General features: G+C 35.9%; 1 protein-coding gene across 1 annotated transcript; it reads right to left on the bottom strand.

Moving 5' to 3' along the window:
* Positions 1 to 406: 406 nt before the first annotated feature.
* On the bottom strand, positions 407 to 14,656 carry LOC120534693 (extracellular calcium-sensing receptor-like). Its single transcript, XM_039762310.1, has 7 exons — positions 14,568 to 14,656; positions 4,592 to 4,822; positions 3,580 to 3,874; positions 2,267 to 3,082; positions 1,886 to 2,119; positions 1,549 to 1,672; positions 407 to 1,320 (listed from the first exon to the last, which is right to left on the bottom strand). The coding sequence occupies exons 1-7, from the start codon at positions 14,654 to 14,656 to the stop codon at positions 407 to 409; spliced, it is 2,703 nt and encodes a 900-aa protein (XP_039618244.1).
* Positions 14,657 to 16,498: the final 1,842 nt, after the last annotated feature.

The raw sequence follows: 16,498 nt of genomic DNA, 5'->3' as shown, positions 1-16,498 counted from the left end.
ACATACCTTCAGGGATGAAGGAAAGAAAGCCCACATATCAATGACGAGAATGTGTACCTGGACAATGAATGGGCATGAGATTCAAACACAGCACAATGGATTCTTAAAGCAACAGTGCTAACTACTGCATTACCATTACGGTAAAAACAAATAATTGTATTCTTATTTTTAAATGAGTTTCTTAAGTCAATGCTGGGTACTGAACCAGCAATCATGTGATTGACAACATACTGTAAGCATTACCCTGTGGGTCACATTTTCATATGTTGAAACTGGTAGGAAGCAAATAGAGTTTTTAGAAAATCAGCATTACTTTCATTCATCACATGTAACCGATTTAGCTATTAAAAGTGCAATACGTACTGCAGTCAAACAAGCAATTGTTTTGAATGCAAGCCATTTCATCTCAAACTGATTTTGATGGGATTTTACCCATTAAGTGTTTCTTTGTATTTCTTTCTGGCCTTAATAAAATAATATAGCATTTTGGAATAAAAATGCAAAAAAGCAGGGCAAAACTTGAAGCTAAAATAGCAAATATCTCTACAGCTACTGTATACTTTCCTGGTGAACTAATATAAGCTGGAATAAAAGTGATCCAAACAGCACAGAAAATCAGAATGCTAAATGTAATGAATTTTGCCTCATTAAAATTGTCTGGAAGTTTACGTGCCAAAAATGCAAGAATAAAGCACAAACAAGCAAGAATACCTATATAGCCCAAAACGGCATAAAAAGCTGTTGGGGAACCAAGATTACATTCTAATATGATAGTCTCTGTAGAATGTTTCATGATTTTATTCGGAAACGGAGGAGATGTAAGCAGCCAAAGTAGACATATTAAGATTTGTATAAGTGTGAAACTGCATACACTTAGCCTTTGCTGCATTACGCCAAACCATTTCATAATATTATTACCTGGTATTGTAGCCCTGAATGCCATCAACACCACTATTGTTTTCCCCAGAACACAAGAAATACACATGACAAAAGTAATTCCGAACGCTGTATGCCGTAACATACAGGACCACTCAGAGGGCTCACCAATGAAAGTGAGAGAACAAAGAAAACACAAAGTCAGAGAAAAAAGAAGGAGGAAGCTTAGTTCTGAATTATTTGCTCTAACAATAGGGGTTTCCCTGTTTAGATAGAAAACTAATGTTATGAGCAATGTTAAAAAAGCACCAAACAGTGATAACACAACTAGTAATAATCCCATAATTTCTTGAAATGACAAGAATTCAATATCCTTTAAGATACATTCAACTTTTTGTTTATTGGATTTATATTCCAGTGGGCATTTCAGACAATCAGAAGAATCTGTTGAAAGAAATCAAATAATAGATGTGAACACTTTTTGCAGATTTTTTAGTTTAAATGATTAAATTATATTCTTAAATGCATAAAGCAAAAAGGCTTCTACTCAAGACTCTACAACCAAAACAGAGAGCATATAAAATATATAGATAAGTTATTCACACCCACATATGTGCACAATGCAGGTTATAATTAACAATCAGATAAATGAGAGCTCTATAGTGAATGCACCTGTTGTGTTGCTGATTTCCCCTTCGGCGCAAGGTAAACAGTCATAACAGCAAACTGGCCTTCCTTTCTGAACAGCTTTGCGAGTTCCAGGTTGACAACTCTCACTACACACTGACCGAGGCACCTGAAATACAATGTACCAAAGTATATGCTATAATATTACAAAACTCTAATACTAAAGATGCTGTAAAGTGAAATGGTTAAGAATATGCTTTGTATGAAGGGTATGGGCAGTTTGGCTAAAATGCAAAGCAAAATAGTCAAAACATGTCTCCAATTTATCACAAAACATATCTCTACAGAAATACACTACACAATAATTTTTCTAATTATTCACCTTGTTTTCTTTTCCAGCCCACAAAATGGAGTCATAATTCATCTTGAACTGTTGGCCTGCAGAAAGAAAGGCAAAATATCCACCAATAGTTACAATATCTATTGTGCCATCTTTATTGAGCTGCCAATTCACCACATCGTAAGTTCTGACTCTTGACGCTGGATCCCCATTTTCATCAAAATAAAAATTTTCTTCATTGTTTGTAAAATTAACTTTCTTCAGAGAGTTCAGAACCTTAAAGAAAAGAAGTGATTATGGATTAAATTAATTCACACACACAATGACGGTGAATCCCCTATTTAAGAATCAAACAAAACATAACCATCAACATTCAGTTTTGTCAAACCAAAATACTAGACAGATATAGGAAAAGTATGCTACCTGCCATGGTTCAATGTTCATCCTATTGACACATGTCTTATTGCTGCTGGTCACTTTAGTATCTTTACATTGCAAAAGATTGTGTAGTGCATAGGCAACTGCATACACAGCTTTATACACATTATTTGACTTCCCAAGATTTGATGTATCAGTATATTGATTAATTATTCCTGTGAAATCCTCTGCACCTGAGCATTGCGGCAAAACTGATGTATTATCTTGCTTAGTCAATGTGCAGTTGAAAAGAAGCTCCCAATATTTGACCATACCAGCATTGCCAGGAGTGCTTGAGGGTCGAACATTTAATAAAAAATTTTTCAAACCGGGTATAACAGCATTGCTAATGGCCATCCCAATTGCTCCACTCATAACTTTGTAATATTGTGCTAATGAAGGGTTTTGAACTGAAATCCAAGACTCTGTGCCAATCCACTGAAATCCAGTAATATTTTGAACGTACAGCTCTTTTAACAGGATTTCAAAATCACTTGAAGACATAAAGGCAATGATGACCTTTGAAGAAGATATTTTTATAGTGTTCACAATTCTCAGAAACTTTTCTCTTGACAGGGTTCGAAAGATGGCTTCTGAATATTCGATACAGACACCTTCTTGCTGGGCAATCTGCAAAAACATTGCCATTCCATAGTTTCCGTAGTCATTGTCGCTTCTAACTGCTCCTACCCATGTCCAACCAAAGTGTTTCACAAGCTGGACTAGAGCTCTACTTTGATAAAAATCACTTGGGATTGTTCTGAAGAAAGTAGGAAACAAGTTTTTATTGCTGAGGCAAGCACAGCTGGAAGAATGACTAATCTGTACAGAAGAAATACATAACCAAATATGAAAAAAGATCAAATGGTGATGCACACTGTGCTTCCACCCTGAGATATAATAATAAAACTAAATTTATATCATACACATTGTTCATTCAGCTTATCCATTTGTCTTATTATAATCTGTGATGCTGGACGGAGTATTTCAATGCAATTATCAAACAGTTTCTTCACATGTAATATCTCATTGTTCATAATGCCATCAATTTTAAATAGTACAATATAATTAATAGATTGATTCATTTGCAAATATGGACTAGGGTCACATTCGTTTAGAACACATTTGAACAGCACTCTCCACTTGAGATTCTAGACAGATATAGCATTTAATAATGGTAATAATTCGGATATTTTACAGTGTGAGGGACAACTGCCAAAAGACAAAGTATAACTGCTTCAACAAAGATACCATGCTTTTAGTTCTAATTATTTACCAACTCATTTTTGGAACAATAACAATAGAAAGAAGGTACTTACCACTGGTATGTTAAACGGTCCAAGAGTTGTTGCAATTCCCACAGTTGGCGAGGAGCTGGTTTGGCCAATAATTGCAAGAACATTAGGTGGTTTGACACAGGACATGTCATTGAGGTGTCCTTCTTCATTCCTGCTCACTAATGCCATTGCTGACTTAAGAGACAAACGAATATCTCGGCAAGCATCATAAATCATATAGCCCAGGCTCACACCAGGCAGTATGTCAGTTCTGTTATTTATTTCTTCAACTGCAAAAATCATTGTCTGAGCACACTGAAGTTCCCTAAAATTCAGACTGGGAGAAAGTTGATTAGAGTTACAGTTTGTCCGTATTCTGTATTTGATAGGTTTGTCCCAACATATTATATTCAGCATAGATATTCATAAATGAATTGCAAATTTTCATGTAAAACTATATAACTGGTAAACATAGTAAATTAATAACTGTATTTTGTCTCCTGTTAAAAAAGTATTTTTAGTAATCTAGAAAACCATATACACTATTGCCAATTACAAACATATTGACAGCAACATTTACTTTGTAAAGAGAAAGAAGTCAGAATCTTGGTTAAAAAATCATAACACATACATGCAGTCATGTTTAAGTAGCTTTTTTTAATATACAACCTGCATGAGATACTTAACTGTATTTGCCACATAAACATAATTTGTGTTTTACTGAACAATCCAACCAAACTTGCTATTAACTATTAATAAGGATGGACAAATAAATGAAGTAGATCATAAAGCATACGTCATAATGAATTTTCCAGACCTTTGCAGCAGAGAGAAATCAGAGGTGTAACACGTAAAAAAAGTTAACAGAACAAGAACACATATTTTCTGTGCATAATAGGAAAATGAAACTCAGTCATTGTATTAACAAGAGACTTGCTCTTAGCATATTAACCTTTTTGAAATATCCCAAAATGGACAAACATTTGCAAAAAGTCATTTAGGATTACAATTTGATAGTGTATATTGAGTTTTTAAGTATAGTTCTTTAACATACCTCTTGCATTTGAATTCTGCAGGCAAACTTGTAAATGCAAGACTAGCATCTACAGGGCTGTCGTTCAAAGAAAAGATCCCTCCAATTATAATGTCTCCATCTTTTGAAAACAAAGGGAGCTCATTTATACTCCACAGTTTGCAAAAAGGGTCTTCTGCTTTAGTTAAGAGAGCCATTAGTGATGCCACCAGTAGTAACATTTCTGTCAACTTCCTTACAATGTACAGCAGCCTTCAGAATTTATATTATATGTTTACTAAAAAACAAATAATCTTTTCATTGAAGCGTCAATTCTCTAAGGTCAACTGAATGCATTCATTTTACCAAGGAGAACAAAAACATCTTGAGCATTTACATATGGGGTGTTGCAGCAACAGTCTCCTGCATTTTTTTTTTGTCTTTTCATTGGTTAATATTTTTAAAGTAAACATGCACGATGTCAAGGTCTGTCTAACAAATATAAATTTGTTTAGTTTTAGAAATTTTCCACAATTACCTTTTATCAGAAGGCATGTTTAGTTGCCATGGAATAATAATGAAGCAAAGACATACTAGAAAGTCTATCCATCTGATTGCTTCAAAGGAATAAAATGATTAAAGCTAAAGTTAAAGCCAAATACCTGAGCAACATGTTTTCTTTAGTAACAAGAGTTACACGCAAGTCAGTACTTTGCTTTAACGAGTTATCCTATTTTTACTGTAAAATCAGCATTTTATAATACACTATGCTCATATTTGGTAAACCGCTTTATGCAAGATCACATACAAGATTAGGATTTGTTCCTGTCTAAGGTTTGAGGCACAGACATGTTATATAATCTCTCTCCACATCACACAGTGAGACAAATTTAATTTAAAATTCCACCTCAAGAATACATTCCAGAATTAGGAACTGTAGCCGTTTAACTAGGGGTGATATGGTGGAGCAGTTGTAGCAATGATGAACTCATAACAAGAAGACCGACAATCATGGGTGCTCTCTGCATGGAGCTAACATGTTCTACCCATTTCTGTGTGGCAATCCTCCAACAGTCAAAGATATGCAGGTTAGGTGAGCTGGCATTGCTCAATTGGCCCAGTGTGTGTGTTTTATGGACTGGTGCCCTATCCAGGGATTGTTCTTGCCCTGTCATCCCCTTTTTTGCTTTTATACTTTACATCTTTGAATGTATGGAAGATAGAAATTTATGTATTAGCAGTATTAGCATAAATAGACATAAAAGTAATTAACAGCTTCTAAAACATCAGATTACGCATAAATTAGAATGTTAAGCAAATAAGATTGGTCAAGCAAATGGTTAACTAAAAAATCAGTGATATTGCATTTTCTAGTAAAAAAAGGAAAATTACCAGTATTAAGAGAGGAAGAATAGAACAGGACAAGAATGATGTACAGAAACTACCCGAAGACAGGATAAGGAGGAATGAGAACACCGGTGTTCGAGGCTAGGAAGCTGAGGAACAATACCACTGACTTAATATAGAAAAAAATGGTTGTGGTAGGCACGTAAGAAGCCAGCTAGACTAGTGAATCAGCAAAAAGACAGCAAAAGGCTTTTAGAATTAGAATTAGAATTAGAACAATCTAGACGAGAACAGGCCATTCAGCCCAACAAAGCTCGCCAGTCCTATCCACTTGCTTCCTCCAAGAAAACATCAAGTCGAGTTTTGAAAGTCCCTAACGTCTTACTGTCTACCACACTACTTGGTAACTTATTCCAAGTGTCTATCGTTCTTTGTGTAAAGAAAAACTTCCTAATGTTTGTGCGAAATTTACCCTTAACAAGTTTCCAACTGTGTCCCCGTGTTCTTGATGAGCTCATTTTAAAATACAAGTCTCGATCCACTGTACTAATTCCCTTCATAATTTTAAACACTTCAATCATGTCACCTCTTAATCTTCTTTTGCTTAAACTGTAAAGGCCCAGCTCTTTTAATCTTTCCTCATAATTCAACCCCTGTAGACCTGGAATCAGCCTAGTCGCTCTTCTCTGGACCTTTTCTAGTGCTGCTATGTCCTTTTTGTAGCCTGGAGACCAAAACTGCACACAGTACTCAAGATGAGGCCTCACCAGTGCATTATAAAGGTTGAGCATAACCTCCTTGGACTTGTACTCCACAGATCGTGCTATATAACCTAACATTCTGTTAGCCTTCTTAATGGCTTCTGAACACTGTCTGGAAGTTGATAGCTTGGAGTCCACTATGACTCCTAAATCCTTCTCATAAGGTGTACTCTCGATTTTTCGACCGCCCATTGTGTATTCAAACCTAATATTTTTACTTCCTATGTGTAATACTTTACATTTACTGACATACTTTACATTTACTGACAGTTTTTCTATAAACAAGGTCACAATGAAGTAATGAATGAAAGTAAAATTAGTATATTCAGGCGCTAGCATAAATAAATATAAAAGAATATATTAGAAATTAACTTTAGAGCAGAAATTAAGGCAAATCAAGCATGCCAAGCAAATGATTGAATAAAGGCACATGCCATATTTCTTTTTAATTAAAGCTTAGCTTCAGGCCACCTTTATAACATAGTTTGAAAGGCTTAGAAAAGGAAATGACACAAGAAAAGCCCAAAGATGGAAAAAGGAAAACATCTGCCTGGCCAAAGACCAATCAGAAATAAGCAAAACAGAAACTAGAGATGAACAATGGACAGTAAGAACAGGTGCGGAAAGAGTTAATTGAACGATGTCAAAGTGATAAGAAATGATATATAAGTTTTGGGTTTTGAACTGTTCGGGGCTCAGCTCAATTTGGCTGCATTGGGTTGAGTCCGTGTTATTATTTGTGTTGTTTTATTGCAATAAAGCTTTAAAAGTCTATTTGCCTATCCTGAGTCCTAATAGCCTCCATTTTCAGGTAAAAAGCCTTCTGGTGATAATTTTTCGCCACAACAGATTGGTGACCCCAAGACGTGATAGAAGTAACAGGTCAGCTGCGCGAATCCAGCGGTAGGGACAGGGCTCTACGAAACAAGCACAAATGGTGGCCACCTAAAAGGTAAGCGATATTTTCGCTAAACTAATTTGTGTAAGGTTTGCCCAGAGGGGACTGGGCGGTCTCGTGGTCTGGAACCCCTACAGATTTTATTTTTTTTCTCCAGCTTTGGAGTTTTTTTTTCTGTCCACCCTGGCCATCGGACCTTACTTATTCTATGTTAATTAATGTTGACTTATGTTTATTTTTTATTGTGTCTTCTATTTTTCTATTCATTTTGTAAAGCACTTTGAGCTACATTTTTTTGTATGAATATGTGCTGTATAAATAAATGTTGATTGATTGATTGAAAGAGCATCCGCCCCTCCAACGGAGACAAGCAGCATTTGGCCTCTCTAAAATGAACAGGTAGGAATAAGGGATGGGCATACAGACTTAAATGGAATGTGTGAAGACTGTACAGCTAATATGAATGTGCAAGTATGAATGTGAGTGCAGTAAATTGAGTTGCTTTAAAGAATTAATGGATAACGCTCCGATCCAAGGAAAGAAGGGCTGCACTAGTAACAGGTGGTGTTGAAATCCTATCTAATACTAAGGTTACTGTGACGACGGCAAACCTTGTAGAGATAGGTATGAAATTCCTGAACTAACACCATCTTGCTGTGGCTGTATATGTTCTCCAGTGAGACGTGAGCAGGGTGGTGTAAAATTCCTGCTTGTCTCAAGAGGGAGCCAGTTTTAGGGAAAAGCTACAGCGGTTCCCTCCGACTGTGCCCCAGCAAGAGAATTGGTTCAGGTGCGACAGGAGACCTATCGTTGCCGCCCTGAATTAAAGAAGGGGAATTGGCAACGTGTAGGCAAAAAATTCCTGTTCAGATAAACGTTTTCAAGTTCCTATAGAGAGCTGGTGGAAGGGATCCGCGTGTGGATTTTAGAGAATGAACAACGTGTATATATATAACGTGTATATGTAATCGAGCACTTCTTTCATAGAGATACATTGAAAGATTTTTATCAAGACGGTGTTACTGTTAGGAGTTACAGCAAATAAATATATGAAAGCCAAAAGTAGTTCAGTTAAGAATACATTGCAAAAATTCATCTGGAAAAGCATTAACATAGTTCACTTGACATGATTTCTTAAAAATAAATTTAATACCATGATTTAAACACTTTCAGTTGTTTCATTCCTTGCAGCAGTAGGATTCCGTAAAATTATCAAGAAGCGTAATTGAAGTAAGCACAGGAAAATTAGGAAAAAAAAAAAAGTGCGAGCATGTGGTAAATTGGAAAAGTATCATAATTAGAATTTGGATATTAAAATGTGAAGTTTTGAAAAAGTTAAACTTAATTAAAATACTTGTGCTTCACGTTACTCCCTGTTAAAAAACAATTTGAGCCATATTTACAGTTTGATAAGTAAAATAGCCTTCAGAGAAATGTAGGAGGAAAGCACCAAAAGAAAAATTAAGCGATAGAAAAATGTGTGAGTATATACAGTAGATTATGTGTGTGTATATTTGTACATATATTTGTGAGGAAAGAATATAATTATATGTGTGAAAAAGAAATGTGCACTGTATTTGACTTCAAAGGTACCTGGCGCTCGCTGATGTCTGTGTGTGTGTGAGTGTGTCTGTGCTGAACTTATTCAATGTGTGTGCGTGCGCATTATTTGTTCTGTGTGCGTGTGTGTATGGAATTAAGGAAGCGAAACATTGATACTTCTGGGTAATGTAGTTCAATTATAATTTGCTGAAATTGCCTTGTGCACATAAATTTTTAGAGCTCTGACCAAATATAAGTTAAAATGAATTTTGAGTACGTGTAATATTTGATAAAATGAAACAGTATCCACTTTTAATTATATAAATGTTTATAAATATGCAAAGCATATTTCCTTCAGACCCTGATCAAGTCAAGGAAAGATATTCTTTTGATAACTATAACATACAAGGGAAACAATTTCATTCAATTTACTCTGTCCTTTTCTTTTTATTGTAATGTGTGTATATGAGGTTGTGCATTAAGGGGGTTATTACAGTGGAGTGTGTGGTGGCACAGTGGTTAGCACTTATGCTAAAGTTCAAGCTTATATGTGATTTGTATTGAAGCTTACATGTTATTTGTTTTGAGTTAATATTCTCAGTGACAGTTTAGCCTTTACTCTGGGAGTGCAGTCTTGCTGTGGTATCGAACCGCGTGATTTCTCAATAGTTGGATTTGTCCTGGTTGTCGCAGGATTGGATGGCCACGAAAGTCGCTGAGTCAGTTCACCAACGGTGTCTCCTTGATCTAGAAAGAGAGAAAGTGAGAGTGGAACTTGCTCTTCTTCAGAGTTCATTTTTCTTTCTGATTCCTTTGCTGCATTGTTTCCAAATATAGTGTGTATAAATAAATAATAAGTAATAAATACTGATTTGAGTGACTTTTTTTTAAATAATTAATTTTATTGCAATCATTCCATATAAATCAATCAATTTTTACAAATAGTAGGATTAAGAACAAGTCGACCCCCACCCCTGAGAGAGAGAGCAAAGCCAACGGAGTAAAACTTAAGGCTTGTAAACATATCTAATATGATGAGTTTGATAGGCCAATAGAGATGAATTAGAAGAAAAAGAGATGCAGAAATAATTGCTTCCTCTGTGCATTAAGAGCTTATTCTAAAATATTGATTAGATCCTGCCATGTTTTTTTAAAAAAAACTGTACAGATTCTCTAACTGAGTATTTTTTTTCCAATTTCAAATAGTATAGAACATCAGTTTCCCACTGACTTAGAAGAGGAGAGTTAGGATTCTTCAAGTTTAGCAAAATCAGTCTGCGTGCCAAAAGTGTAGTGAATGCAATCACAGTTTGTTTGTCCTTCTCCACTCTAAACACATCTGGAAGAACTCCAAACACAGCTGTTAATGGGTTAGGAGGGATTGTGAGACCAAGGCTGTCTGAAAGGTAATTAAAAATTTTGGTCCAGAATGATGTCAATTTGGTGCAGGACCAAAACATGTGATTCAGTGAGGCTGGGGCTTGATTGCAGCATCCGCAGGTTGGATCTTGCCCTGGAAACATTTTGGAGAGTTTTAGGCGAGACAGATGTGCTCGATATATAATTTTGAGTTGAATAATTGGATGCTTTGCACATATGGAGCTCAAGTTAATTATCTGCATTGCTATTTTCCACTCCTTTTCTGATATATTGATTGAGAGATCTTTTTCCCTGTGTCCTCTTTGAACTTTGAAAGGGATAATATAATATATTGCAGAGAAGGTGTCCGAGTCTTTGAGATTGAGCAATATTTTTTCCAGCATGGACGAGGGTGCAAGATGAGGAAAATCAGGCAGGTTCTGTTTAACAAAGTTCCTAATTTGAAGCTAGTGAAAGAAATGTGCAGCTGGAATGTTAAATTTGGAATGTAATTGTTCATAGGATGCAAAGACGTTGTCTATATAAAGATCTCTAAGCAATTTAATCCCAAATTTTTTCCAGATATTAAAAACTGCGTATGTTTGCGAAGGTTGAAAGAGGTGGTTCTCTTGCACAGATAAATGCTTCTCCATCTTAAAATGCTTTCTACATTGGTTCCATATTCTGAGTAAGTGAAGCACAATTGGGTTATTAGTATATTGCAGATAACTTGCATTTATTGGGGCACAGAGCAGGGAATATAAAGAAGTACTGCAGGATTTTACTTCTATTGCACATCAAGCCTATGTATGTTTATCTATTTGTGTCCAGGTTTTTATAGCTTGTATGTTTGCTGCCCAGTAATAAAACTGGAAGTTAGGTAGAGCCATGCCACCTTCTGCCTTTTGTCTTTGTAGGGTCGCTCTTTGGATGTGTGGATGTTTTGAGTTCCAAATAAATTAGGTTATTGTTGAATCTAATTGCTTAAAAATGATTTGTTGATGTATATTGGAATGTTTTGAAATAAAAAAAAGAGCTTAGGAAGAATATTCATCTTAACAGTGTTAATTCTTCCAGCTAGAGTAAGATGAAGGGTTGACCATCTATGCAAGTCTTGCTTAATTTTTTCCATGCAGACGGCAAAATTTTGTTGATAAAGAGCTTTATGTTTACTTGTTTACGTTTACCCCGAGGTATTTAAACTGTTCTGCAATGATAAAAGGTAGGGTGTCTAATCTAATATTATATGCTTGACAATTCACTGGAAAGAGTACACTTTAATTCAGATTAATTCTGAGACCAGAGATCTTTTGAAATTCTGTGAGTGCTGTTAAGATTTGAGGCACAGCATTTTGTGGGTCTGATATATACAGTACTATATCATCTGCATATAGAGAAATTTTCTATTCCAATATAAATTGTGTACAGTTCTCGTCTGCTAATAGAAGCGGGTTGAGATGCCATCTACGAGATGAGTGTGTGGGGCATAATGACTTTAGCTTCAAGATCAGAGGTGCATGGTCAGAAATAACAATAGCATCGTATTTGCAAGATTTAATCGTAGGCAAGAAATTATTATCTATAAAGAAATAATCAATTCTTTAGTAGCAATGATGTACTGGTGAGTAGAAAGAATATGTTCTTGAGTTTGGGTTTAAAAACCTCCAGGGTTCTGATAAGATGTGATCAGTTATAAACTTTGTAATTATATTTGCAGTGTTAGATGTCGTCCCCCCTGTGATAGAAGTCCTATCTAAGAGAGGATTCAAAACACAATTAAAGTCCCTAGCCATTATAATTTTATGAGTGTTCACATTGCGAATGGATGCAAATAAATTTTGTATAAATTCCTTTGTCATCTACATTAGGTGCATAAGTATTTATCAGAATCACTTTACAATTAGATAAGTTGCCCATGACCATCACATATCTCCCTTCAGGATCCAATACTACATCTGATGCTACAAATGAGACTGTTCTATGTATAAGAATTCCCACACCTCTAATTTTCTTTATAAAGCTAGAATGGAACATTTGGCCAGTCCAGTCTTTTTGCAGCCGGAACTGATCCTTGCTTAGTAAGTGGGTCTCCTGTAAAAATACTATTTTAGCGTTTAAACCTGTTAGGTGAGAGAGTACTTTCTTTTTTTTTAATTCGTGATTCAGGCCTTTAACATTTCAGCTCACAAAGTTAACTGTCCCATCATGGAGACATTGATTCTGAATTTATGATGTGATTTTATAGTCTTAACTGGAAGTGAGACAGCTTTAACCTTAATTTCCTATTTCCATAAGAGTTATTGCCATGCAGCTTATTGTTACATTGATAGTTATAATTATAAAGATTAAAAGGATAGAGTAGATATAAATATAGCCTGCTCTCTTTCTCTCCCCCTTCTTAACCCCCCACCCTCCCATTTTGCCTCCCCATGTGAGGCTGGACCCCACTTCACACAGTCCTGGTCCTCTGACATACCTAGAGACAGAGCATATCCAAAGCAAAACAAGCACCCACGCAGCGACGTTTTAGGATTAAAAATTTTAGATATCTATTGCAAATATAGTCTAAATACTATATGCCTAAAATATAATCATTAACAAACTATGAACTTAAAATATATATAATCTTCAGCAATCTTAATGTATTCAGATAATAAACCTGGATAATAAACCCGGGGAATGGTGTTAGAAAGTGGTCCAGAATAAGCACAGTAAGTCTTAATGCAATAATAGCAATAACAATAAACCAAGGGTATGATGTTAAACTTACTCCTTTAGGGTAGAGAGAAAATAAATAAATAAGATAAAAAAAAAAATTAAGCACAAACATCTATAACTGTAATTAAAACATAAACTGATAGTGTCCAAGTAATAAAGAGGATATATAATTATAAAAACCCGTATCTTAACAAATAGATCAAGCAGTAGCTTATTTGTCCTTGCCAGGACAGGCTACGACTCACTATTGTGTTTCAGAATAGTGTCGGGATCAGCCTTCTTAATTCCTTTTCTGTTTCTTCTTTGCTGGCGAAGACATAGAATTGACCATGCAATTCCACTTTCAGTTTGGCAGGATACAAGAGACTGTATTTGATATTGGCTTGTCGTAACCGTTGTTTGATGTTATAGAAGGTTGCACGTTTAGTAGCTGTTGCTGGAGAGAAATCAGGGAAGATACGAATGTGGTTATTTTCATATATAATCTCTTGCTTGTGTCTGAGAAGTGCCATCACCTCTAGCTTAAATAATAATCTCTCGAAGCGAATAATAAAAGATCTAGGTCTAACGGTATTTGATCCACGTACGCGATAACCCGAGGTTATCTCAGAATCTGCTTTAAAGTCCTCTCCAATTATTTTAGAAAATAGTTCAACTGCGAATTTCACTTGGTTTGGACTTTCTTGATTCTCAGGTAGACCTTCAATTCTAATATTATTCCTTCTGCTTCCATCTTCCAAAGCCGCAAGTCTATCTCCGAGTTTTTTGCATTCGGAGTTGGCAGTTGTTGCTTTTTCTTCAGCACTGGCAGCTAGATTTTCAGCTGTTTCAATCCGAGTCATGAATGTTTCCTTGACATCCTCCAGTTGATCAGCAAGTTTGCTCAGTTTATATGAGGTTTCCTGAATGTGCTCTTCAATTTTACCCAGCATATCTTCAAAGACTGCCTCAAAGCGAACACATATGCGTTTGATCCAAGTCTTTAATATCCTGCTTCCGCTCCTGTCGCAGCTTCTCATTTGCTTTTCCCATTTCCTTCTCATTTGCCTTCTTGCTTTTCTTTATATCATTCTTTATCTCTTGCATGAGCTCAGCGATCATCACCTTCAGTTCAGACAGATCAATTCTGCTTTCATGCACCATAGGTGAGGCGGTGGGCTCTACTGCAGCTGGTGTTCCTGGCTCGCGTGGAGTAGTTGAAAGTGCGGACTGCAAGGCCTTTTACAGTTTCAGATGGTCTTCTCCAATCGGCGAGCTGTCGTGACCTACGTCACTCACACTCATACATTTCCTCCCCATTTCGCTGTCAGCCGGAGACGATGTAGTGGACCGTGGTCCCGAGGAGTCTGGGCTTTCGCCCATCTGATCCAGGTCAGTCTCTGAAAGGCCGTACCTTGAACTTGGGCTTGCCAATCTGAGCTTGAATGTAGCTTTAGTTTTCGTTTCATTCGTTTCTTTCTGAAAAGCTTTCTTGTTGGCCATGTTTATATGTGCTTGCATATACTGTAGTAGTACCCTTGGTTGGTTGGATAAATACAGGATATCTCAGGATAATAAGAAGATAATATGAAAAATAACACTGCTGCTAGCGGAGCTCCGCTTCAGACATCCATCTCTCGCAACGGACGAGACCAAAGATTTGAGTGATTTTATGTATGTTATATAGTGTATTAAAGCAATCCCTGTCTGTGCATTTTAAACAAGTTGAAGGGTGTTTGAGAATGTGTGTGGAAACATGTGGTGTTGTTTGAAAGGATGAAATGACTGATATTAATGTGTGTGAGAATATAAATGTTTGTTGAAATTAAAGGAGCTCTTAATTTTAACTGAAAAAGATATGAACAGGTGGTGTAAAATTGTCTCCAGATTAGACATGATATTGTATGAGCACCCCTTTCATTTGAGTACTGGCCAGACTCTGATGCAAGGAACATTTTAATTAAAATGAGTAATTCAATTGGACCAATTTTTGTAATAATTTATTATTGAGTACATTTTCCTTTGTAATACATTAAGATTGACTTTATTTTTATAATGACTTGGGACATGTTTTCAATTGAGTAGAAATTGCAACCGCAGCCAAACTGGAAACAACTATAAAGGAAAGCTTGAACTTTGTGCTTATCAATTTTAAATTTTACTTTGACTGTTTAAAGGCAAATCGACTTGGACAAGCACAGACTGGATTGAAATGACTGTTTTAGTGCTAGCAATATTTCTAAAAGGGGTACCCCCAACAAAACAGATCTGACATCTTATGACATATTATTTCTGGGATCCATAGGTAGCTACCAATGAAGAATTAACATGCTGACTATTTAGATGAGCGTTTTTTTAAGTCTTTACATCTGCAGGTGAAAGGTGTTTTTTCCTAGTAAATCATAAATGACAGCATTTGAAGTTGAACCAGAGATTGGGCTGTGATAAAGGTCTGCAGATAAGCTAATCATCCGACTCCAAGGAGAACCCAGCCATACCGGAGATGGGATCAAGTCGTGGATCAGGCCATCGACCAACTAACTACTGGACAACACACTTCATTTCCAGTCCAAGACATCATGGATCCCTGCTGCTAAGAGCTCAATTATGCTGGTGACGATTGAGCCCAAAAGATCATCGTGGATTCAAAATCATAGATGACATCTGCCTGCTTTGGTCCAAGACTTCTAGATGTGGTCCTTTTCACCTTGAGATATTGGACCCCAACACCTGCTTTAATCCTTACAAGAGAAGAAAATTTGTCACACTTTTACTCTGCAGAGCTTGATGTTCTTTGCCGAAGCCCACTTTGACTGTCCACTTGTTTGACAACTAGCAACATCTTTCAAAAAGTATTTGAACCATAAACTTATAAAAGGTGTAGAAGGAAAAGGTAATTATCTGCAAGCAATGCAGAATACAGGGACTCCTAAATAATATGTATTAAATGAATGTTTGCATTAATGGGAATATTACATGATTATTGTGAATTCAAAGTGGTTAAGAATAAGATATTTATAGATAAGTGTTTTTATATACCTTCTGATATTTAGTGCGAGATAATAAGTTACCTTTAAGGACCAATGATTTATGTAATCTGGAGTTAATCAGAATCTAATCTAATATAGCATAAAATATCCATTAGAGATTGTTAAGTGACTGTCATTGCAGGGACATTCCACCATTGCAAGTTAGGGTTAGTCCAGTTTAGATATTCTAGGTTATTGATTGTAATATTATAACAAATAATGTAGAGCTTAACATTTAGGTAGGTTTATTAATTGAGAAGAATAATAGTAATCTTATGGGATGGCACACATAACTAGTATTTTGGGAACAAGGGAC

Source organism: Polypterus senegalus, chromosome 1, assembly GCF_016835505.1.
Source record: "Polypterus senegalus isolate Bchr_013 chromosome 1, ASM1683550v1, whole genome shotgun sequence".
Classification (NCBI taxonomy): Eukaryota; Metazoa; Chordata; class Cladistia; order Polypteriformes; family Polypteridae; genus Polypterus; species Polypterus senegalus.
This window is presented reverse-complemented; position numbering and strand designations above follow the sequence as displayed.